Source organism: Aotus nancymaae, unplaced genomic scaffold, assembly GCF_030222135.1.
Source record: "Aotus nancymaae isolate 86718 unplaced genomic scaffold, 86718_ANA_hifiasm-v0.15.2.pri h1tg000021l, whole genome shotgun sequence".
Lineage (NCBI taxonomy): Eukaryota > Metazoa > Chordata > Mammalia > Primates > Aotidae > Aotus > Aotus nancymaae.
In genome coordinates, this window is record NW_026988433.1 from 11,046,017 (window position 1) to 11,072,399 (window position 26,383).

The window sequence follows — 26,383 nt, forward strand, 5'->3', positions numbered from 1 at the left end:
TGAGTAGCCGAGATTACAGGTATGCACCACCATCCCTGCCTAATTTTGTATTTTTTTAGTAGAGATGAGGTTTCTCCATGTTGGTCAGGCTGGTCTTGAATTCCCGACCTCAGGTGATTCACCCACCTCGGCCTCCCAAAGTGCTGAGGTTACAGGTGTGAGCCACTGCGCCCGGCCCACTTGCAGACTTCAGTTGCTTAGGTTCATGCATCTGTATGAAGCAAAACCAAAATGTGGCCACTTTTCACTGCAAGAACTTGAAAACACTCTCCAGTGCGGCTGCACCAGGCCACTCACCTTAGAGCGTGAACAGCTTCTCATCAGAGGGAAAAGCCGTGACTCCAGGCTCCCAAATGCCTTCTAGATAAGGCCTTTCCTTCTGGCCACTAGCAGATGATCAGGTGATTGTGCTACTACTGCTGCCCCCTAGAGAACCCAGACCCATGAGAACTTTTAGATGTTCATTCTTTGCAGCTTTAAAAAATAATAATTTTTTTAAAATTTCCCTTCTCATTTGGAAAGTCATTCTTTGTGTATTTTCTAATTTTTCTAGGATGAGCGAAGGGTGCTGACATGTCGCGGTTTAAGTGGAAATGTGGTGCCAGTTAACACAGGACTTCTCACAGGACGTCTCATGTCATAGGCAAAACACGAGGAAGAAAGAAATAGAATAATTAAAGAAACAAACGAAACTGTTCCTCACTGCCATCAGCCTCTCTCTCTGCAGTATTTTTGTACCGTGTGTGTAGCAGTCAGCTGAAATGCGGAAACCCCAATCATACCAGGGAAAGGGCAAGGAATTAGTAACTTATCTTAGCATTTACATTTTAAATTAAGGTATTTCCCAATAAACTGTGGGGTTTGGAATTTTACGAAGAAAGAATAAGAGCAATAGAAAAGTGGGAAATAATTTGCTTCCTCTCCCCGCTACGCCCGCCAAAGAATAGGCATTCTACTTTGGTCTCTGGGAATGAGCCAGAAAATTAATCTATATTTGTACACAATATTTATCAATCGGTAACCAATTTCTCCCTGTCCCACTTAACAAATGTGGAACAAAAATTCAGAGGACACCAGTTTGAAGCAGTGCCAAGTTACCAACCTGTCTCAAGTACCCTTCACCTTACATCTTGGTCTGGCCTCAAGTATCAGTAAAAAAATAAAACTCTCTTGTAATCCAGCCAGTCACAATTTTTTTGAAAGATTTGGGGCACTTCCTTCCTATTTTTTCTATGCATATAAAATACACGTGCATATTCTTTACAAAACTGGTATATATAATTTTACAACTGCTTTTTTCCTTAAACACTGTATCTAAGTAATCACCTAGTATTTTCAGAGACGCCACAAATTCTCAAAGCAACATTCCAGGTCAGGCGTGGTGGCTCATGCCTATAATCCCAGCACTTTGGGAGGCCAAGGTGGGAGGATGGCTTGAGCTCAGGAGTTTGAGACCAGCCTGGGCAACATAATGAGACCTCATCTCTACTAAAATTAAAAAATTAGGTTGGGCAAAGTGGCTCACACCTGTAATCCCAGCACTTTGGGAGGCTGAGGCAGGTGGATCACAAGGTCAGGAGTTTGAAACCAGCCTGACCAACATGGTGAAACCCCATCTCTACCAAAAATACAAAAAGTAGCCGGGTGTGGTAGTGTGTGCCTGTAATCCCAGCTACTCAGGAGGCTGAGGCAAGAGAATCACTTGAACCTGGCAGGCAGAGGTTGCAGTGAGCCAAGATCACGCCACTGTACTCCACCCTGGGAAACAGAGCGAGGTTCCATCTCAAAAACAAATAAATAAACAAACAAACACATAGGTGTGGTGGCAGTCCTGGCTACTGGGGATCTCATGCAGGAGGATTGCTTGAGCCCAGGAAGTCGAGGCTGCAGTGAGCCCTGGTTGCGTCACTGCACTCCAGCCTGGGCCACAGAGTGAGACCCTGTCTCAAAAAAAAAAAAAGTAACATTCCAGGAATGGCCTTTTCAAATAACATTATTGGTTACAGATACAAATTAACTATAATTGACATACAATTGATACTATTATGGTAGCTGTAAATGGTAACACTCTTCCATATATAGCATTTACTGAGTTTATACTATGTGCAATTGCCTGTTAAATCATGTATAATTTTATGTAGGAAGAAAATACTATCCAGTAGCAATTATTTGCATATTGCACTAAAAATTTTGACAATATTAATATATACGAATGCCACTATTTACCACGAGGTAGTAGAGGCGGGAGCTGAAAGAGTAATCTTCGATGATGACAGCAATCTTTGATGATAGACCTAACTCTGGCTCTGCCATTTTCTGTCTATATGACCTTGAGTGAGTTAATGACATTCCTTATCCTGTTTCCTCATCTTGAAAAAGCAGGGAATATAGTAATACGTATGCATTGGGCTTTTTTGAAGCTTATTGAGATGATGTATGTAAAATGGTTAACATAATGCCTAACACATAGCAAGCACTCAACAGACAGTAATTATTCTTATGATTATTATATTTTCTATGCACTTGCTAATTAGAATACATGTAATCATAACATAAATTATAATTTGGCCAGGTGGGGTGGCTTACACCTATAACCTCAGCACTGAGGCCGGGGTGGGTAGATTGCTTTAGGAGTTCGAGACAGCCTGGGCAACATGGTGAAACACTGTCTCGAAGAGAAATACAACAAATTGGCTTGGTGTGGTGATGCCCGTGCCTGTAGTCCCAGCTACTTGGAAGGTTGAAATGGGAGGATCACCTGGGCCCGGGAGGCGGAGGCTGCAGTGAGCCATGATTGTGCCGCTGCACTCCAGCCTGGGCCACAGGAGTGAGGAGTAAGACCCTGTCTCAAAAAGAAAACAAAAATAAATAATGTATATATAAATTCTCAATGTAATATACGATTTAACTTAGTTCAGAAACAGGAGACTAAGATGACAAAAGGAATTCATAAGGGCCTGAGTTACTCATACCCAGAGAGTTCCAAAGAGCTCAGCAAACATTCGCAGCACAAACCACTCAGCATGTGATTCACCTCTTACTCTCTCTTCCCATATGACTGATCAAGAATCACTACTCAACAAGCACAGAGTTGGCAGCTTCGGCATCACTGACATTTCCTTCCTGAGCCGACTTCGAAAGTGTTCATTGAAAAGGCAGATTCTGCTACATGTCTGAACAAAGTTCATGCTTGGGAGAGGAACCTCGGAGCCGGAAATAGAACGTGGAGCTTGTTCTGAATGTCCCTGTGTGAAGATGACTTGAGAGAAGCAGGAGTCCTGGCTGAGCGGCCCAGACACTCTGGTGGTCGTCAGTCAGCCTGGCCTTTGATTGGCATTCTCACGCCTGCCAAGGCAGGGCTTCATTCAATTCACCTGAAGAGTTTAAACAATTCTGAGGCCCAGGTCCTGTTCCCTGAAATCCTGGTTTTTTTTTTTGAGACGGGAGTCTCTGCTGCCTAGGCTGGAGTGCAGTGGCGCGATCTCGGCTCACTACAACCTCCGCCGCCGGAGTCCAACCAATTTTCCTGCCTCAGCCTCCCAAGTAGCTGGTTAATTTTTGTATTTTTAGTAGAGACAGGGTTTCACCATGTTGGCCAGGCTGGTCTCGAATTCCTGACTTCAAGTGATCTGCCTGCCTCGGCCTCCAAAAGTGCTGGGATTATAGGAATGAGCCACCTCAACCAGCTGAGATCCTGATTTAATTGGTCTGGGGACCAAATTTTTGGAAGCTCCTCATTCGAATGATTTGAATGTGTAGCCAAGCTTGAGAAACACGGCTGGAAGGCAAGGGCTTGCAGACGTCATCAGGCACCACGAAGATCAGGAGGTCTTGTTAAAACAGACGGCTGGTCCCACCTGCAGGGTTTCTGAGTCTGGGATAGGGTCTGATCATTTGCATTTCTCATAAGTCCCTAGGTGACGTCAATCCTGTTGTTCTGGGGCCACACTTTGAGTATTGCTGCTCTTAGACCACAGGGATTCATGAAGGTGACACTGGTGCCAAAATGAATCAGCCCCAAGCTTGTGACTTTCAGTAGAGAGTAATAATGGGTGGCAGCTGCAGTGCATGCTCTACTTCTTCGGGCTCACATCTGTTTTCCCCATTAAGCTGTAGCCAGAGCTTTCATCTCCATTTCCCCGGCAGCTTAGTTCAGAGCCTGGCACATTATAGAGGCTCAGAGAAATGTTGATGGATGGATGGATGGATGGATGGATGGATGGATGGATGGATGGATGATGAAGTAAATAATGTGGACACAAGTGAGGCCACAAAAAGAATTTCTCTTGAAACTCACAAGAGGCTTAGAATAATCATTTACTGCCCTTGTTAATTTCACTCGATTTACTAGTAGTTACTGAGCATTTGGTTTAGTGCAAAGCCAGTGAAGGGCAAATCACTCAATTATTACTAGAACAGTTCTGCATTCTGGTTTTCAATCTCAATTACTGGTCAGCAAATATTTACTCAGCGTCTACTAAGTGCCAGGCATAGGTCTGGGCCATGTGAAGAGATGCTCAAGAAATGATACACACAAGGAAAGAGCGAATTAACAAACAGGCTCCATCACTGATGTCCTCAGCCCTGGATGCCTGGAAGAAACCCCTGGGGCTTTAAAAACTGTCCGCGCTCAGGCTCCATCCCTAGGTTCTGTTGCACGAGGCTGGGGCACAGGTGCAAAAATACTGACGTATTTTTTTAAGTGCCCTTAAGTGATTTTAAAAGGTTGGCTACCGTGGCTCTAAAAGATTCAGTGTCAAGATGCAGGAGAACATCATCAAAGGTTGGAGGAGCGCTCAGCCAGGTGGGTAGGGAAGGCTTCCTGGAAGAGGTGGGCCTACTGCAGGGCCATGAACGGTCTGGCCAGGAGGTCAGGGAAGGCACTCCATGCTGGGAAACAAGTGTGAGGAGGAGGGTGCAGAGGAGGTGCCCATCTCGAGCCCATGCACCCCATTCTAGACCACACTCTGGGTACCTGAACCCAAGGCTTCTCTCCCCCAAACAACCTAAGCCCACTTCTGGGGCCCACGGGGATCTCACCCTCCTGAGGGCAACCGGGGGTGTTGCCCACCCACAGGCCTGAAGGGTGGCCCGGGGCCACAGTTTGGAGGGTATAGAGAGCTGTCCACCTCCTGAATGGCATGCCCACGGTGGCCAGGGATGGAGCCAGGGCTGGGAGGACACGTGGGGCAGGCCCAGCCTGGCCCTGCATTCTGCCCATTCAGGTGTGAACTTTGAATCAGCTCATGTTGAAGGTTGAACTGTCAAGGGGGAATATTTGTTTAGCAGCTTGTTATTTGATTGGTAACTTTTCAACATTTAGAAATACAGTATCTAGGCCTCCATTGGCCCAACTGCTCCAGGCCTCAAGACCTGGGGGTGGCCTCTTGGTGGTGGGCCAGAGTCCCCTCACCCTAGAGCATCTTACTTCCACCTCTGTCATTGACGACGCAGGCCTCTGGGTCTGTGATCCCTGCTGTTAGCCTCAGGAAGCCATTGATGTCCTTAGAATTATGTTCTAGAATTAAGTTTTATAATCATGGAGAGGAACACCATACATCTGAACTGGGGCCATTCCTTGTTTTTATAAGCAGGCTCCTGGTGGGGACAGGTTTGTTTCTGTAATGGTTTCATGGACCCGCAGGGCTGGGAGCACTCACCCTCCTCCTCACACCCTCCTCCCAACACACAATACCATCTAGAACATCCTCAATCGATGGGGCACAGTCTCTTGTCCCCGCTCATCATCCTCACTCACACCCTTTCCTGGTCACCTCCCCTGCATCTCCTCGCTGACCCAGAGCAGGGAGCAGTGGGCTGAGGAGGGGGCGGTCAGGGCTGGGCAGCATCACTGCATGGCCACATCTGGAGACCCCTGTGAGCCCCCTCTGCTATTCGTGCCACACCGTGACCCCAACTGCTGCATACCTCCCTCCAGGAACTAGATCTGCCTCTTTTTCCAGGAGTGGGGCACGCACGCACTGTTCTGCCTTCTGGACGAAGTCTCAGGTGATGGCAGCCAAGACCTGGCCTGGTGCTCTTGCCCACTGCCTTCTACTTCATGTGAACAACACCCATTCACAGCGCCCTTTAGGGCGACTGTCACCCTGCCCCTCATCAGAATCCAGGCCTCAAACACCTCCAGGGACTCTTCCCTTCCCAGTGAATTTTTTTTTTTTGTTGTTGTTGTTGTTTTTGAGATGGAGTCTCACTGTCACCAAGCTTGAGTGCAGTGGCACGATCTTGGTTCACTGCAACCTCTGCCTCCCAGGTTCAAGCGATTCTCCTGGCTTAGCCTCCAGAGCAGCTGGAACTACAGGCGTGCACAACCAGGCCCAGCTAATTTTTGTATTTTTAATAGAGAAGGGGTTTCACCACGTTGGCCGGGCTGGCCTTGATCTCTTGACATCGTGATCTGCCTGCCTCAGCCTCCCAAAGTGCTGGGATTACAGGAGTGAGCCACTGCACCCAGCCCCCAGTGAATGTTTTTAAAGAAAAGAAAATAAGGGCCGGGCGCGGTGGCTAACGCCTGTGATCCTCTCAGCACTTTGAGAGGCTGAGGCAGGAGGATCATGAGGTCAGGAGTGCAAATCCTGACCTCATGATTTGGTGGTGAAACTCCATCTCTACTAAAAATATAAAAATCAGCGGGGCATGGTAGCAGGTGCCTGTAGTCCCAGCTACTCAGGAGGCTGAGGCAGAAGAATCGCTTGAACCAGGGAGGTGGAGGTTGCAGTGAGCTGAGATAGCACCGAAGCACTCTAGCCTGGATGACAAGAGTGAAACTGCATCTCAAAAAAAAAAGAGAGAAATAATATGGAGAAGCCATGGCAATGGCAAGTAACAACATTTAGATTCTAAGAACATTAATATTTTAAAAATATATGTTCCACCATCATTGTGATCCACCCTTTTATATCATAAAACCCATAAAGATTGATACATGCTTGTTATGAAAAATTCTAATAATGGAGATACAAAGAAGAAAAATAATAAAATGCCCTGAAATTCCCCATCCCTCATCAATAACCAGTGTCGGATGCCTGAACTTTTAGGCTTTTCTTCCTTCTTTGTACCAAATCAAACATATGCAGGAACAGAACCTGGGGTCGCTTGGCTAAAACCCTGGCTGTGCCCTCGGTAGCTGAGTGACTGTGCAATCTTCCCTCTCTCCCTAGGCCTCGCTTTCCCAGAGTGGTGTTATGCATTACTATCACCAGCATTCTTTTCTTTCTTTCTTTTTTTTTTTTTCGAGATGGAGTCTCACTCTGTCGCCTGGACTAGAGTGCAGTGGCGCCATCCTGGCTTACTGCAACCTCTGCCTCCTGCCTCAGCCTCCAGAGTAGCTGGAATTACAGGCGTGCACCACCATGCCTGGCTAATTTTTGTATTTTTAGTAGAGATGGGGTTTTGCCATATTGGCCAGGCAGTTCTTGAACTCCTGACCTCAGGTGGTCCACCCACCTGGGCCTCCCAAAGTGCTGGGATTACAGGTGTGAGCCACCGCGCCCGGCCTCTATCACCTGCATTCTTTTTAATGGCTGCATAGTAATCCAGGATTAATTTCTTTAAATGCTTCACATGTGAAAAGTAGAAATAGTTTTGTCTTGCTCTGATCTTTCTACAGGAAGTCAACTGCCCGCTGGGCAGGAGCCTGGCCGCGCACCCTCTGTTGGCCAGGAAGGCCTCCCCTAGAACACTGGGCCACTTCTCTTACCTTCAGGATGCAAATACCTGCTGATATTTACATTTCAGGCAAGACCCAACATACTGAGGGCTTCTCTTCAAAGTGCAAATTTCCAAATTCCCTCGGGGTCTTTATCAGAGCAGAAATTATCCCCGGGTGCCTCTTGGCTCAAATCCCCGCCCCCTCGTTATGGGTGAGGCTGAGCCACTCAGCCACAAGCCTCCCTCCCAGCTGGGACCATGCTTTAGCCACGAAGATTAGCGCACAGGGCTTTGGGGGATTTGTTTGCTTATCTTTCTTTCTGGTTTTTGTTCTGAATACAAAAGCAACACAAGCTACATGTTTATAGTTAGGAGAACTTAAATGTACAGAAATTATGTATGAGGTCTCCCCAAATGTATAGCCACAACTGTCTCCTAAGGAGGGCAGATGCCACTGAATAAATAGGTCTTTTATTTTATAGAACCCCTAGATGGGTTGTTTCTTTTTTTTTTGGACAGAGTCTCACTGTGTCACCCAGACTGGAGTGCAGTGGCAGGATCATGGCTCATGCAGCCTTGACCTCTGGGCTCAAGTGATCCTCCCACTTCAGCATCCTGAGTAGCTGAAACTTCATGCGTGTGCCACTACATCCAGCTAATTTTAAAAAAAAGTGGCCAGGCACGGTGGCTCACACCTGTAATCCCAGCACTTTGGGAGGCCAAGGCGGGAGGATCACCCGAAGTTGGGAGTTTAAGACCAGCCTGGCCAACATGGCAAAACCCTGTCTCTAAAAAATTAGCCGGGCATAGTGGCACTGCCTGTAATCTCAGCTACTCAGGAGGCTGAGGCAGGAGAATTGCTTGAACCTGGGAGGTGAAGGTTGCAGAGAGCCGAGATCGCTCTACTGCACTCCAGCCTGGGCCACACAGTGAGACTCTGTCTCGAAAAAAATTTTTTTGTAGAGACAGGGCCTCACTATGTGGCTCAGGCTGTCTTGAACTCCTAGGGACAAGTGATCCCCTGACTTTGGCTTCCCAAAGTGCTGGAAATACAGGCGAAGAGCCACAGCACCCTGCCAATCTCACCTCTTAATGGCTACTAAGTGTAGGTGTGCCTTATTTTATTAATCTCATCTCCTGTCAATGGATATCAGGGTTGTTTTGATTATCAGCACAACAAATATGTGGCAACAATTGTCCCTTCAGGTCAGGTACGGTGCGGGGGGCCTGCAGTCCCAGCAACTAGGAAGGCTAAGGCAAGAGGCTTGCCAAAGCCTGGGAGTTTGAGACCAGCCTGGACAACGTAGTGAGATCCCATCTCAATATTTATATATGTTATATGTTTAAAATCATTCCTTCCATATATACATCATTATGAACTTGGGTGCATTTTCCTGCACAAAAAAAGTACACTCTTTTTTTTTTGAGATGGAGTTTTGCTCTTGTTGCCCAGGCTGGAGTAAGGTGGCGCGATCTTGGCTCACTGCAACCCCTCTCTCCCAGGTTCAAGCAATTCTCCTGCCTCAGCCTCCAGAGTTGCTGGAATTACAGGCGTGCGTCACCACACCCGGCTAATTTTTGTATTTTTAGTAGAGACAGGGTTTCACCATGTTGGCCAGGCTGGTCCTGAACTCCTGACCTCAGGTGATCCTCCCACCTTGGCCTCCCAAAGTGCTGGGATTACAGGCGTGAGCCTCCACGCCCGGTCAAGATACACTTTTAAAAGTATTTGGGACTTAAGTGTAGTTATAGGTCTAGAAAAAAAAAAAAACGTACATTTGTTGAGTCAAAAGATACACACCTTTTTACAGTTAAGCAAAAAATAAATAGCAAACAAAATAAAAAGTTAAGCAACTATTGAATTATTCTCTAAATGCTCCTAAGCTATGCCAAAGCTCCTGAATATATCAGACACCCTGTCTTCCTCCATGTCTCTGCTGTCAAATACGACCAATGGGCATCATTGATTCATTCACTCATTCAATCAACATTTGCCAAGCATCCACCATCTGGGCACTTGCTGGGCACATACGTCTCTGCAGGACTAGCCCTAAGTTTATAGAACTAGGTGATTGCACTGACGTTAATTCCCTGCCCATACCTGTCAAGATTATACAACACTCTGCAAGCTAAAGATAAGTGAAGCCGCAAGTAAGTGGGAAGTGAATGATATACTGGGCCCCATCCCAACATGACAGTCCAACATCCTGGAGGAAAAGGCACATTTAAAGATAGAGGATGGAACTGCCTTGTATGTGAAATCATCTGTAGCAATGGTGACACCTAAGCTAGGGGTCCTCCGACAACATTACAAACACTGCAGATCTTCCATTTAAAAAGTGATTTCTAGGAGCAGCCCACCTGACCACTTTGGCTGTGTTTTGCTCCTGAGCACAGCTTTCCGCGAAAGGAATTCTTCAGGGAGGGTTATATTCTCGTATAATTTGGCTTCAGCGTACCACACTGACTAGCTTCCAATCCCCAAGACAGTTGTAATGACGTAAGAAAAATATCAATAATGTATAGTCTTTGGGGTGCTGGTTTAAACCCTGCACCTGCGTCTTTCCTGTAACCAAGTGTGAACACGCTCCAGTAGCAAGGCATATACTCCAAGCGACTTCCTAAGGAGGGGGAATGGCTACATCTCAATAGAAATGTTTCATTAACCTTGGTAAATCCTGGGTTAGTTTCAAAGCGCTGAGAAGATTTTTTTTTAATCACTATAAATCTGACTTGAAAACAAAAGATCAGAATCTTCTCCCTGTGCAGCTTCAGATATAAACTAACTCATCAGCTAATCGAGTCTGCACACGGATGTGGGGCACATTTGGAGCCTTCAGAAACATCTCCAAAGAGCAAATGTGTTTTTTTAAAGTAGATTAAAAACCCTGGAGTCCAAGGGTGAGTGGGGCACTCACTGAGTGGGGCTCTGAAATTCTCCTTTTGGGAGGTGGTGGTGTCAGGGAAACATCCAGGGCAAACCTTAGAACCGCTGTTTTTATTTCTTTCTGTCTTTATGTTTTTAAGTAATTGTCAATGTTTGTTACTTTATAACATTTGTTGCCAACTAACATTTTTTCGTATACCTTTCCTTCATCAGCAAGATTTTGATAGGTTAAGCTTTATTATTTTTTGCCAACGATAGGATAAATGAGTACATCTCTAATAGTTAGACTTCCTTACTTCTTTTTTTTTTTTTTTTTTGATGGAGTCTTGTTCTGTCACCCAGGCTGGAGTGCAATGGCACAATCTCGGCTCACTGCAACCTCTGCCTCCCGGGTTCAAGCAATTCTCTGTCTCAGCCTCCTGAGTAGCTGGGATTACAGGCACCCACCACTATGCCCGGCTAATTTTTGTATTTTTAATAGAGACAGAGTTTCACCATCTTGGCCAGGCTGGTCTTGAATTCCTGACCTTGTGATCTACCCACCTCGGCTTCCAAAGTGCTGGGATTACAGGCGTGAGCCACCACACTGGCTTTTTTTTTTTTTAAGAGCACTGTTGCCCAGGCTGGAGGACAGTAGTTATTTACAGGCATGATCATAGCGTGCTGCAGCCTGCAGCCTCCAACTCCTGGGATCAAGCAATCCTCCTGCCTCAGCCTCCAGGGTAGCTGGGACTCCAGTTGCACACCACCGTCCCGGACTAAAATTTTTTTTTTTTGAGACAGGGCCTCACTCTGCTGCCCAGTCTGGAGTGCAATGGCACAACCACAACTCACTACAGCCTTGACCTTCTGCACTCAAGCGATCCTTCGATCCTTCCCACCTTAGCCCTCCAAATAGCTAGGACTACAGGCGCACGCCAACACACCCAGCTAACTTCTTGTTTTAGTAGAGATGTGTCTCCTTATGTTGCCCAGGCTGGTCTTGAACTCCTGGGCTGAAGTGATCAATCTGCTTGGCCTCCCAACATACAGGGAATATAGGTGTGAGCCACCGTGCCTAGCCCAAGTTTTTAAATTTTTTAGAGGTGGGGGTCTCGCTTTGTTGCCTAGGCTGGTCTGGAACTCTTGGCCTCAAGTGATCCTCCTGTCTCAGCCTCTCAAGTAGCTGGGACTCCAGGCATACGCAGGACTTCCTTATTTCTATAGGAAGCAGAGATTAACGGGTTGCTCTGTGTTCACCCCTATTCTTAAGCACTTTGTGTGACAGGTGGGCACTGGTCACCAGGGCTAAATACCTCATCAACAGAGCAGGATAGCCCAGGAATTAAAATCAAGCATCCTGGCCAGGCGCGGTGGCTCACGCCTGTATCCCAGCATTTTGGGAGGCCGAGGTGGGCGGACCACCTGAGGTCGGGAGTTCAAGACCAACCTGACCAACATAGAGAAACCCTGTCTCTACTAAAAATACAAAATTAGTTAGGCGTGGTGGCACATGCCTGTAATCCCACCTACTCGGGAGGCTGAAGCAGGAGAATTGCTTGAACTCAGGAGGTGGGAGTTGCAGTGAGCCGAGATCGAGCCATTGCACTCTAGCCTGGGCAACGAGAGCAAAACTCCATCTCAAAAAAAAAAAAAAAAAAAAAAAAATCAAGAATCCTGAATGATGTGGTATCAGCTACTAGAGAGGCTGAGGCAGAGGGATCACTTGAGGCTGGGGGGTTGAGGCTGCAGTGAGCTGTGATCGCACCACTGCAGTCCAGCCTGGGCGACAGAGTGAGACCCTGCCTCTTAAAAAAAAAATCCTGAACAAGTGAGAAGACTGCCATCAATTTGATGATGTTTGGAGATTTATGTAAAGTATCTTTATCAGAAAATCAAGAAAATATAACATTTTAGATTTTGGAAAGGGTCTTGTGCACTATGAAGCACAAGGTCAGAGAAACATTCCCATAAAGGGCTTCTGGAATGATGGATCCAGAGATGGGAATATCATGACAAAGACAAAAATATTGGGTGACATTTAAAAAAATTTGATGTGTGCCATGTACTGTACTAAATGGATACTCATTTAACCTTCGCAGTGATTCCAGAGGTGGGCACTACTATTAAGTGTATTTTGTAGATGAGGAAACTGAGGCATGGAGAGGCTCCAGAACTTGGCCAAGTCTTAACTGGCACATGGTCACATTCAGGACCCAAATCCAAGGCTGCTTGACCCGGGAGCCTCCCCAGTGTGCCTCCATGGTTAGTGTTGACCTGCAGGCATCAGGAAGCTGCCAGAAGACTCCTCACCCACAGGAACTGTGAGAGGCATGGCCCACAATGGCATTTTGGTGACTTTCATAGAAGTGTGAACCTCAGACACCCACAGGCCTTGGGAAGGAAGGGAGCCTGAGTTTGAAAGGCCTCCTTGTGAGGCGAGGGTGCCTGGAACTTGCTTCAGAATAACCCATGGGGTGGGGGCAGGTCAGTGGGTCTGGGCCAAATAGGAGCTGAGAATTATTGAAGCTGAAATTGACAGGAATGGGGTGTGTCTGTGTGTGTGTGTGAGAGAAAGAGAGAGAGAGAGAGTTTCACTTGGTTGCCCAGGCTGGAAGGCAGTGGCATGATCATGGCTCACTGCATTCTTGACCTCACAGGCCCATGAAATCCTCCCACCTCAGCCTCCTGAGTAGCTGGAATCATAGGCACACGTCACCACACACGGCTGACTGTTTTATCTTTCGTAGAGACAGTCTCCCTATATTGCCTAGGTTGGTCTTGAACTCCTGGACTCAAGCATCCTCCTGCCTCAGGCTCCCAAAGTGTTAGGATTACAGATGTGAGCCACCGTGCCTGGCCAAGAGTTCACTTTATTCTTTTCTCTGATTTTGTGTTTGCTTGGAATTTTACAAAATAAAGTTCAAAATAAGTAAACGAGGGGCGATCCCATCAGCCTCTTAAGAGGAACACGCTGACTCAATGGGAAATAGGGAAGAGCGGACCACTGAGTGAGCACCTCAGTGCACTGGGCACTGCACGGACCCTCACCGTGTCATAAGGATGACAACCCTTGAGAGCGCAGCCCTCTCCAGCCTCATCTTCAGAGAGGACGCCCATGCAGACCGCCACTGGCAGGGCTCACCAAGCGGGGCTGGGAACGGCAGCCAGGCCAGCTAGTTTGCACCAAGATGTGCTTCTTCCTTTCTCCATCTTGAAGTACCAGGTGTTAGGCCAACCAATCACCCGGAGAAGTTGGGTAAATGTTGGGCTAAAAACAGAAGCAGCAGAACCACGGATAGAACCATGCGGATGAATTGCAGTGGGCATGGGAACCGGGAGACATTGGAGGCAGCAATGAGAAGGAAATGAGGTCTGGGCATGGTGGCTCACACCTAGAATCCCAGCACTGTGGGAGGCCGAGGAGGGTGGATGGCTTGAGCTCAGGAGTTCAAGACTGGCCTGGCCAACATGGAGAAACCCCTATTAAAAATTAAACAAATTTGTCTCTATCAAAAATTTAAAAAATTAGCTGAGCATGGTGGCATGCACCTGTAGTCCCAGCTACTTGGAGGGCTGAGGCTAGAGGATCAGGTGACACAGTGAGACCCTGTCTCCAAAAAAAAAAAAAAGAAGGAAGTGTGAATGAAGAGGGATCCACTTTTTGCCCTGCTTACCCTGCTCAGAATTCCTGGAAGCCATGCCACCTGCTCGGAGTGCTCCTGGGTGCGACTGTTGCACTCATTTTGTAGATGAGGAAGCTGAGGCATGAAGAGACTCAGACACTTGCCCACATCTTAGCTGTCACCTGGTCACAGTCCTCATGGTTAAGCAGGGCTGAGACCACTCCACACTGCAGGAAGGAGAGTGCCTGGGCCTGGTCAACCTGAGTGGCACACGTCCCGATGGCAGTGATGACAGTGACAGTGTCTACAGCTCTGGGAAGGAGACAGGCTCCTGCCTCTGGGGTTGAACCCCACTGGACATGGGCTGGGGGCTGGACTCAGAGAGAAAAAACAAGCAGAAAACAAGGCCTAAAGAGAGACACTCCCAGCGACACGGATGAGGGCCTGGCTTAGGTTCTGCTGCCATCACCACTCCCCTGGACCTGGAATTCTGTGAACCAGAAAATGGGTCAACTTAGGTTTCTGTAACTTGTAACCAAAGAACAAGGCTGAGGCTGGGCATGGTGGCTCACTCCTGTAATCCCAGCACTTTGGGAGGCTGGGGCGGGTGGATCACTTGAGGTCAGGAGTCTGAGAGCAGCCCGGCCAACATGGTGAAATCCTATCTGTACTAAAAAATACAAAAATTAGCCAAAAATTAGCTGGGCATGATGGTGCATGCCTGTAATCTCAGCTACTTGGGAAGCTGAGGCAGGAGAATCACTTGAACCCAGGAGGTGAAGGGTACAGTAAGCTGAGATTGCGTCACTGCACTCCAGCCTGGGTGACAAGAGCAAAAGCCTGTCTCAAAAAAAAAATAAAAGAAGAAAGCTGACTAATGATTAATGATCCCACTCAGTGTGTTGAGCCCCTCTCTTCAAATGTGCGTGGCTCCGCAGTGAGCACCCCAGGAGATGTGGAGATTCCCATGCCTGTTCTTGGAGATTCTGATTGGCTGGACCTGGGCGAGGCCCAGGAGCTGAATATTCAGTAAATACCCCAGGTGGCTCTGATGCAGCTTCCGATTTGGGAAGCCACGTTCTAGGGAGCGCTCTTTGGAAAATCCACTCTCAGGAACACTCTGATGTGGGCTGTATGAACTTTCTCAGAGTTGCTTATGCTTCTAGCCGTCTGCTGCTACAAAATGCACATCAGCCGAAGAGCTTTAGAGGAGCTCACAAGAGTACCTGATGATTTTAAGGTCCTCATTCAAGACTCAGCAGGGGTTAGTGGGCTCTGATAACTAATTTCTCCAGAAACGAGTTTTGTGTATATGGAGCACACAGAACAGGTGATTCTGGGTAGGCTACCGAAGCGCGGAGAAGGGACTGTGACCACAGCTTACACCCCTCCAGTGTTCTCACCAAACGTGAACATCACGTCTTAGCTGGGCTTCAGGACTTTCATATTCCTGAAGATGGGCGTGTAAAATGCTACATTTATGGAAAGCAGTTTAGCAATAGGGCCTGCAGTTTCATATTCTCTGACCCAGTAATTCTACTTCTTGTACTACGACCCAGGAAAATAATTAGAGAAGTGTGCAAAAACCATGCACAGAGATGCTCATCACAGATGTGTCCCTGGCACCAACCACTTCAGACAACTTACATGCCTGTCAACTGGGGGATGGTCCAGTTAAGTTTGCAGCCTTTAAAAGATGTTGCCAAGGACTTTTTACCACCATGCTCACAAGACAAGTTACTGAGAATGTTGATACATATATATACACACACATCCTCTGTATAATGTTGATATGTATAGGTATATACATATATATACACCATATCATCTCAATTTTTTGTTTAAAAGTATAGATATATCTATGTCCATATGTAAAATGATAGGATATCTACCAAAATAATAACAGTGATGATGATCTCCGAGTAATTCCTGTTTTCTTCTTTATAATTCTATTATCTAAATTAGAAAAAGTTAAAAAATTAAAATATATCCTTTAAAAAGCATGTTTTCAGAGAATTTTTGATACAATGGAAAATGCTTATGATACAATATTAAGGGAAAATATAGGCTACAAACACATTCAATGTGGTATCAATTCGTTTTTTGTTTGTTTTTTATTTTTTGAGATGGAGTCTCACTCACTCCCAGGTGGAGTGCTGTGGAGCAGTCTCGGCTCACCGCAACCTCCGCCTCCTGGGTTCAAGCCATTCTTCTGCCTCAGCTTCCTGAGTAGCTGGGACTATAGGCGTGTGCCATCATACCCAGATAATTTTTGTATTCTTTAGTAGAGACAGGGATTCACCATGTTGGCCAGGCTGGTCTCAAACCCCTGATCTCAGGTGATCTGCCAGCCTCAGGCTCCCAAAGTGCTGGGACCACAGGTGTGAGCCACCGCCCCTAGCCCAATTAGTTTTTTGAGACTACATACATTTATACAGTCACACTGCACTTAACAATGTTTCAGTGACAGATCACACATATGATGGTGGTTCCATAAGCTCATAATACCGTATTTTTACTGTACTTTTTCTTCGTTTAGATGTGCTTAGATACACAAATCCTTACCACTGCGTTACAGCTGCCCACGGTACTCAGTGCAGTCGCATGCTGCTCAGGCTTGGCGCCTAGGAGTGACAGGCTCTACCATACGGCCCAGGCATGTAGTGGGCTCTGCCATCTGTGTTTGTGTCGGGACACTCTAGGATATTCACACGACAGTTCTCAGAACATCTCCCCATCATTAAGTGATGCATGACTATATATATGGTTATATAAATATACAAAAAACCAGGAAAATATTAATAACTGTTCCATCTGTGTAGTGGATTATAAGTAATTATTTTCTTCATTCCACGTGTATATCTTTCCCCAACTTTATATAATGGGAATGCATTACATTTCAATTCAGAAGAAATACAATAAATTGTACTTTAGTTATTTATTTTGAGATTGAGTCTTGCTCTGTCACCTAGGCTGCGGTCTCGGCTCACTGCAATCTCCGTCTCCCGGGTTCAAGCGATTCTCCTGCCTCAGCCTCCCAAGTAGCTGAGATTACAGGTGCCCATCACCACGCCTAGCTAATTTTTGTATTTTTTTTAAGTCAAAACAGGGTTTCACCATGTTGGCCAGGCTGGTCTCAAACTCCTGACCTCGTGACCTACCTGCTTCAACCTCCCAAAGTACTGGGATTACAGGCATGAGCCACCACGCCTGGCCTATTTCTTTATTTTTGAGACAGGGTCTTGCTCTGTCTCCCAGGCTGGAGTGCAGGGGCACAATCACGGCCACTGCAGCCTCCACCTTCAGGGCTCAAGCAATCCTCCTGCCTCAGCCTCCTGAGTAGCTGGGACCACAGGCATGGGCCACCACACCTGGCAGATTTTTTGGGGGGATAGTAGGTAGAAACAGGATCTCCCTATGTTGCCCTGGCTGCTTTCAAACTCCCAGGCTCAAGTGATCCTCCCTCCTTGGCCTCCCCTTTGGGAAGTTTACACGGGTGAGCTGCCACACCCGGTTTAACTGCACTTCATTTATTTATTTTTTTTGAGATGGAGTCTTGCTCTGTCACTAGGCTGGAGTGCAGTGGTGCAATCTTGGCTCACTGCAACCTCCGCCTCCTGGGTTCAAGTGATTCTTCCGCCTCAGCCTCCTGAGTAGGTGGGACCACAGGCACGTGCCACCACACCCGGTGAATTTTTGTATTTTTAGTAGAGACAGGGTTTCACCATGTTGGCCAGAATGGTCTCGATTTCTTGACCTCGTGATCTGCCCGCCTCAGCCTCCCAAAGTGCTGGGATTACAGGAGTGAGCAACCATGCCCGGCAACTGTACTTTAAACAAGAGTTTATATGAGGAACATTTCCCTGAGGTGCTTCCTGACCCTGCTTGGAGCTCCTTGCATCTCGGGGTGCTTTTGCAGTACGGTCATGAGGAATGGCTGCACCCTCCGTGCTCCACAGCCCAGACAAGCACCACCTTCCAGAGGTGCCCCATTAACACCTGCTAGGTTAATAGCAAGTAGACAGCGAGAATAACAGTGATGATAATAATAACTCCTGGCCTTCGCTGAGCTCTTCCTGTGCACCCAGCACGATGCCCAGGACTTCAAAGGCATCAGTCCCCTCCTCAAATCCTATGAGGCTGGCCAGGTGCGGTTGCTCATGCCTGTAATCCCAGCAATTTGGAAGACTGAGGTGGGCATATCACTTGAGGTCAGGAGTTCAAGACCAGCCTGACCAACATGGTGAAACCCCATCTCTACTAAAAATACAAAAATTAGCCGGGCATGGTGGTAGATGCCTGTAATCCCAGCTGCATGGGAACCTGAGGCAGGAGAATCACTTGAACCTGGGAGGTGGAGGTTGCAGTGAGCCGAGATTGCACCACTGCAGTCCAACCTGGGTGACAAAGCAACAGTCTGTCTCAAGAAAAAAAAAAAAATCCTATGAGGCTGGTCCTTGCCCAGCAAGGGGCAGGGCTGTGACTGCAGCCCCAGTACATCCAATTCAACACCATGGTTGCAAGATCCATTTTCTAACCAACGTGGAACTTCCATGAGGAGTGCGCCTTTTAGGAACAGCATCTCCTACCATAGGCAGTCACTCAGGAGTGAATCTGAAATGCCCAGAACCATCTTTCTGATCCATTTATGCAAGAAAAATGTGAAATTTTTACTCTGACCTATAAGGATTGCTCCCAGAGGTCATTTTTTATAAATAGCATATCCCGTTGCTGCTCTTGTTTTCGTTCTCCCTACCTTCTCTTCAGATGGGTAAAAGCCAATTGCTCTCATGACAAAAGGCAGCTCTGACAGGCAAATGTGTTCCGACACCTTTCTGGTCTCCATTGTGTCAATGCCTTGACTGCGGAGCTGGGAGTAGTAGAAGTAGTCTTCTAGCTCCTATGTAGAAACAGAACGGAGACATAAAACGCATTTAGGCTTAAGTCTGAAGCATCCATGAAGACTTCAAGGACATTTTCTAGAAAGTACATTTTAAGCTCAGTGGGGAACAGAGCTTTGGAATAAAGCAAGAAGGTTAACCCCGGGCACATCTGCTTTAAAAACTTAACTAGATGTTACCAGGAAGTGTTTACCCTGGGGACAGTTACCCTGTAGAATTTTCCTTCCCGGCCGCCAGACAGCAGACCGTAGAATGGGGTCAAGTCTTCACCCCCAAGAGAAACCGCTGCCTCCAGGACACTGGAACAATAACAGAGATGTCCCTGTTAGAAAGCGCTCAAGCGTGAGCACAGGTCAGAAGGTGGTCCGCACAGCACTGCAGCCCTCTGAAGGGTATCATGGTGCAGACACAGTTAGGGTCTCTGTACACTTGCTAAGAAAAGGCCCTTCAAAATGAAGCCAAGACCAGAAAGTTGCATTTCAAGCGTGGAACTCGGAGGTAGAGGGCACCCGCCCTCATTATGGTGATATTCTCTCGATGATGACAGGGCAGGTGCTTGGCAATTTGTTTGCATTCTTTGGGGAACACGTCTCTCCTGGGGTGGGGGAGGCATCCTGTGTTCTGAAACCACAATCCTCCCAGACAGAGCAGCCTTACCCGTAACTTTAGATCCACGAACGATCAGAGTCAAAAGAATCGGATATTGTACAGGCGGACTGCCAACACTAATTGCTTCCATAAAAACTCAGGAGACCACAGGGACCCATGCCAGTCAGATAAAAATAACCCTCTGCTCTCTAACACAAGGTCAGATTTTCCAAAAATAGGCCCTTTCAATGGTAAGAAAACCTACTTTTGTATGAGACCAACTTTGCCTCCTACAAAAGGCTAATCATCAGAAATCATTCTAATAATCCACTGACTGGATTTCTGCTAATCGGGCAATCAGCCTCTTTGCTGGGACATCAAACACACCTCATGTGGACCACAGTGGGGAAGTGGGGAAGTGGGGAAGCGTCCAGAATGTGGAGTCACATGGACATGCGTGCAAGTCCCTAGCTCTGCCCCTGGCAAGCTGTGTGACTCTGGGCAGGTAACTTAACCTCCCTGGCCTCAGTGTCTTCCACTATAAAATGAGAGGATTCTGCCTCACAATGTTGTTGTAGGAATTAATAAATGAATGCACGCAAGGTGTATTAGTCTGTTTTCATGCTGCTGATAAAGACATACTTGATACTGGGCAATTTACAAAAGAAAGAGGTTTCTTGGACTTACAGTTTCACATGGCAGGGGAGGCCTCACAATTATGGCAGAAGGTGAAAGGCACATCACATGGCAGTGGCAAGAGAGAGAATGAGAGCCAAGTGAAACGGGTTTCCCCATATCAAACCACCAGATCTCGTGAGACTTATTCACTACCAGAAGAACAGCATGGGCCCCCATGATCCAACCCTCTCCCACCAGTCCCCTTCCACAACACATGGGATTTATGGGAGTACAATTAAAGATGAGATTTGGGTGGAGTCACAGAGTCAAACCGTACCATTCTGCCCCTGGCCCCTCCCAAATCTCACGTCCTCACATTTCAAAACCAATCACGCCTTCCCAACAGTCCCCCAAAGTCTTAACTTATTTCACATTAACTCAAAAGTCCACAGTCCAAAGTCTCATCTGAGACAAGGCAAGTCCCTTCTGCCTGTAAGCCTATAAAATCAAAAGCAAGTTAGTTACTTCCTAGATACAATTGGAGTACAGGAATTGGGTAAATACAGCCATTCCAAATGGGAGGAATTGGCCTAAACAAAGGGGCTATAGGCCCCATGCAAGTCCATTAGGGCAGTCAAATCTTAAAGCTCCAAAATGATCTCTTTGATTCCATGTCTCACATCCAGGTTACTGTGATGCAAGAGGTGGGTTCCCATGGTTTTGGGCAGCTCTGCCCTTGTGCCTTTGCAGGGCACAGCCTCCTTCCCGGCTGTTTTCACAGGGTGGCATTGAGTGTCTATGGCTTTTCCAGGCAAATGGTACAAGCTGTCAAAGGACCTATGATTTTGGAGTCTGGAAGATGGTGGCCCTCTTCTCACAGCTCCATTCAGCGGTACCCCAGTAGAGACCCTGTGTGGGGGCTCTGACCCCACATTTCCTTTCCACATTGCCCTAGCAGAGGTTCTCTATGAGAGCCCCACTACTGCAGCAAACTTCTGCCTGGACATCCAGGCGTTTCCATACATATTCTGAAATCTAGGCGGAGGTTCCCAAACCCCAATTCTTGACTTCCATGCACCTGCAGGTTCAACACCACATAGAAGCTGCCAAGGCTTGAGGCTTGCACCCTCTGAAGCCACAGCCTGAGCTCTACATTGGCCCCTTTCAGCCATGGCTGGAGCAGCTGAGATGCAGGGCACCAAGTCCCTAGGCAGCACACAGCATGGGGATTCTGGGCCTGGCCCATGAAACCATTTTCTCCTACGCCTCCAGGCCTGTGATGGGAGGAGCTGCCATGGGAGGAGCTGCCATAAAGACGTCTGACATACCCTGGAGACATTTTTTCCCTATTGTCTTCAGGATTAACATTTGGCTCCTCATTACATATACAAATTTCTGCAGCTGGCTTCAATTTCTCCTCAGAAAATGGGTTTTTCTTTTCCATCACATGGTCAGGCTGCAAATTTTCCAAACTTTTATGCTCTGCTTTCCTTATAAAACTGAATGCCTTTAACAGCACCCAAGTCACATCATGAATGCTTTGCTGTTTAGAAATTTCTTCTGCCAGATACCTTAAATCATCTCTCTCAACTTCAAAGTTCCACAAATCTCTAGGGCAGGAACAAAATGCTACCATTCTCTTTGTTAAAACATATCAAGAGTCACTTTTGCTCCAGTTCCCAACAAGTTCCTCATCTCCATCTGAGACTATGTCAGCCTGGACCTTATTATCCATATCACTAAAAGGCTTTTGGCTAAAGCCACTCAACGAGTCTCTAGGAAGTCTGAAACTTTCCCTAATTTCCCTGTCTTCTTCTGAGCCCTCCAAACTGTTCCAACCTCTGCCTGTTACCCAGTTCCAAAGTCACTTTCACATTTTCAGCTATCTTTTCAGCAACGCCCCCCTCTACTGGTACCAATTTACTGTATTAGTCCCTTTTCACGCTGCTGATAGACATACCTGAGACTGAGGAATTTACAAAAGAAAGAGGCTTATTGGACTTACAGTTTCACATGGCTGGAGAGGCCTCACAATCATAGTGGAAGGTGAAAGGCATGTCTCACATGGCAGTGGCAAGGGAGAGAATGAGAGCCAAGTGAAACAGGTTTCTCCTTATCAAATCATCAGATCTCATCAGACTTATTCACTACCACAAGAACAGCATGGGGGACACTGCCCCCTGCCCCCGATCCAACCATCTCCCACCAGGTCCCTCCCACAACACACGGGAATTACCAGAATACAATTCAAGATGAGATTTGGGTAGGGACACATAGCAAAACCGTATCACAAGGATTGGAGACAAAGTCCTTTATTTCCCTCCTGTAATGAACGTTTGTCAAGGTGTGGGGTGGACTTAGAAAGCCCTGGCTGTGAGTCCCGCCCCACTGCCTCCTCTATTGCTTGGGCAGTCAATGGACCCCTTGGTGTTAGCTTCTTGACATGTTCTGTGGGGATGAGGGTGGTGCCTGCTCCCAGGACAGCTGTGAGGATGAAATCAGATGATACATGGAACTCAGTGCAGGGCCCGGCCCTGAGAAAGGTTCAGCACGAGTGGCGGGGATTATTATGGGCGTGGAAATGGGTGTTGGCACGCACCTACACCTCTTTCAGGAAGAGTCTGCCACGCACTGCCCCCGGTCCTCTCACTGAGGACCTCTCACTGCACAAGTCCATGGGTTAGCTTAAAGTCTGAGGGACCTGGGTATTCTCCAGGGGTGCCTGAGGACCCCTCTGGCAGGGCTGGGTCTTCCCCACTTCTCAGTTCAAATATTAGGCCACGGAGGCAAGTGTCCAGCTGACAGGGCTCCCAGGCCAGGCCCAGGCCCGATCCCGACAAGCTCCGTGAGCACTGAGGCTACTTTTAGCCATGTGGCTCTGGAGCAGGGCCAGGTAAAGGCCTAAGTGACACAGAGGATCCTGTCACCACCAGGAGCCCCTGAAGGGAAAGGCTGGCAAGAGCGCCTGGTCCTCCGGGAGCAGCTGCGGCTCCCGGCTCCGGTGCTCAGCGCTCCACTACATCCCTGCCTCCCGGCCACCGCCAACTGACCCCAGAGGGGTCCAGGGCTGTACTGAACTTTCTCCAACCCATGCTGGGAAAGAGATTCCCTCTCTCTGTGGTGAGAGCTAGAATTTGTGAAATTTGAGAACTGCCAGCGGCCATCTTCCTGCTGAGTAAGGAAACCCAGTTCTGCAGAGAATGAAGCCAACAGCAGGGCCAAGCGGACAGTGAGCGCTGCGGGCACTGAGTGTGCCACTGTCCCTGACCATCCTGCTGTGTAGCCACATGCGATCCCAACAACCTTCTCATACGTCCCCTTTTTGCCTAAATTGTGTTTCTAACACTCGTAACAAAAAAGAGGTCATTAGGGCACTAAAGGGAAATGACACTTATTGAAAGCCTGCTCTGTACCCAGCAAGCCACACAGTACTTTTAGAAAGGAGCTAAAGCTCTGAGCCCCATGATGAACACACAGCAGGCGCTCAGTAAATGCTCCCTAGAGGAGAAGGAGGAATGGTCTGAACTTGGTGGTAGCGGTCCCACTTAACAGCTGGAGGAACTGAGGCTCCAAGAAGCAAAGGGACTTGCCTGGCGTCATCCAGTGAGCACAGAGTGACTAGTTAGGATTCCAATCGGGGTCCCTGCTCTTGGCTGAGCAGGGCAGCAGGATGACAGGAGGCAGGGAGGCTGGGCACAAAAAAGTATGGGGGATTTTGAAACAGACACCAGACAAGGAGAGGAAAAAGGGTGGCATGCTAGCATCGACGGGGAGAAGAAGGGGCGTGTGGAATGAACCCCAACAGAGGCGACGGAAGGGCTGTCCTGCGGCAGGAGTGCCATAGGCTGTGATGGTGGCACTCTGGGCCCAGGGCTGCACTTACTGAAATAATGGAATGTGAGGGCATTTGTCATCTTCATCTCCCCCGACCACTCATCGACAGTAACTTGGTAGGAAATTTTACTTGTTTAGGGTTTTTACATTTCTTTCCATTAGTGAAGTGCTGATCATATAAACTCACCAGAAGCAATGAAGTGCTAATTAGTTTATAATGATCCTTTGTCCCCACCACAGATTAAATTGAAATTCTCAGAAGCCTGGACTCTGGCCAGGCACAGGAAAGCTATTGGAAAGCAGAGGCCTTTTTGAATTCTTCTTAAGTTTCTATGATTCCAGAGCCCACGATGACTGAGAAGAAGACAAACGTTTTAGAAGAAAGGTTCTAGCTGGGTGCAGTGGCTCACATCTGTAATCCCAACACTCTGGGAGGCCAAGGCTTAAGCCCGTGAGTTCAAGACCAGCCTAGGCTTGGTGATACTCTGTATCTATAAAAAATAATTTTTTAAAAGTTAGCCAGGCATGATGGCATGTACCTGTGGTTCCAGCTACTCGGGAGGCTGAGGCAGGAGAATCGCTTGAGCCCAGGAGTTCACAGCTGCAGTGAGCCATGATCACACCACTGCACTCCAGCCTGGGTGACCGAGCCAGACCCTGTCTCAACCACCACAACAACAAATAGAAAGCAAGGTTCTGCTTGCCCCTGCAGGGCGTGGCTTGCCCCCATGGTTCCAGGTAACAAGTCAGCAGACAAGGAACCAGGCAGCCATTCTAAGGCCACGATCCCTTTTCAATGGAAGAGTTCACCTCCAGCTCCTAAATCCCCAAGTTCCCAAGATCTGCTCTCTCAGGTGAAGGCAGGGTGGAAGTCAGAGCTGCAACTGCAATCTCAAACCACCGTGGTTCCAGAGCAGATTTAACTGGCTATTTTTGCTCATATTCAGGTTAAGAGTAGAAGCGTCAATATCCAACATAAAAAGATGTGCACTTGGCAGATGGCAGGGGGTGCATTGCGCTGGCAGCCAAGAGTCAGGTTGTTCTCTGAGGAAGGAAGGCGCCTCCGAGCTGTTTTTGCTCCCCTACGTCACACTGCCAGGAGAGGCCCAGCGAGACACAGGTGGTGCAGGGGCTCGGAGAAGTGGTCAGAACAGGAACTGGCCGCCCGTGGCTGACTGTGCCCTGTGACAGCTGGCCGAATGTGGGCAGAGGAGAGGACAGTGTGGCTGCCAGTCCCCTCTTTATTAGGGAAGATCCTAAGCTCATAAACAAATGCTCTTAAGGGAAGATGAGAAGAAAGGAAATCATTCACTTCCTGAGCACTTAGCTCTGCGCTAGGTGCTCTTCCCATATGAAACTACCCGATCTTTACAGGGATCCCACAGAAGTCCCTATCATCAGCCAGGCGCGGTGGCTCACGTCTGTAATCCCAGCACTTTGGGAGGCCGAGGTGGGGAGATCATGAGGTCAGGAGTTTGAGACCAGCTGACCAACATGGTGAAACCCTGTGTCTACTAAAAATACAAAAATTAGCTGGGCATGGTGCCACACACCTGATATCTCAGCTACTCAGGAGGCTAAGGCAGGAGAATTGCTTGAACCCAGGAGGCAGAGGTTGCGATAAGCTCAGAGTGTACCACTGCACTTCACCCTGGGTGACAGAGCGAGACTCCATCCCTCCAAAAAAAAAAATAGCAGTCCCTATCATCACCCCCATTTCGCAGGCAAGGATCTGAAGATCAGAGATGTGAAGAAGCTTGCCCTCGGCCCCACAGCCAGTAGAGGGTGGCCCCATATTCAAACGCATACATATCCCTTTAACCTCAAAGTCCACATACTCTCCGACATTCAACTCAAGAATTCTCCAGCCTGACCGCAGGCTGAGGCTCTCCATTCAGGACAGGGAGGGTGAGAAGAGGAGCCTGAAATACCCACTTCAAATGACCCTCTTACCATTTCCGTAGTGCATGCTTTGGAGGGTCAGCCTAGATCTTTCTAGCGTGTGTAGCTATGCGGAGCAGAGGGAGAAGCATTTTAGGGAGCAGGTGTGAGTCCCAGGTGCTGTCACACCGCCTGAACTGCAAACGCCATTGGTCCATGGGGCAGGACAGCAACTTCTGTGTGCACAGTAATATGAGCAATGCCATCAGGAGTGACCTGAAAGCCAGGCCCCGTGACATCCTAGCATAGTGCCTGGCATGCAGCAGGGTTCAGTGTCTGTCTACTGCTGCTGAGTGAAAAGGAGTTTCCACGTGACACCTTCCTTCTCTCCCGTCACATAC

General features: G+C 47.8%; 1 protein-coding gene across 14 annotated transcripts in view; it reads right to left on the reverse strand.

Annotated features, from left to right (window-relative positions):
* Positions 1 to 26,383, reverse strand: part of CFAP251 (cilia and flagella associated protein 251) — a 98,673-nt gene that overhangs the window by 19,475 nt on the left and 52,815 nt on the right. For 5 of the 14 annotated variants that reach the window (XM_064379664.1, XM_064379665.1, XM_064379663.1 and 2 more), the window contains 2 exons: positions 19,270 to 19,360; positions 18,917 to 19,060 (listed from right to left, as the gene is read on the reverse strand). In XM_064379664.1, coding sequence (XP_064235734.1) covers positions 18,917 to 19,060; positions 19,270 to 19,360 — 235 coding nt within the window. The other 9 variants (XR_010343795.1, XM_064379668.1, XM_064379670.1 and 6 more) reach the window with 9 other exon arrangements.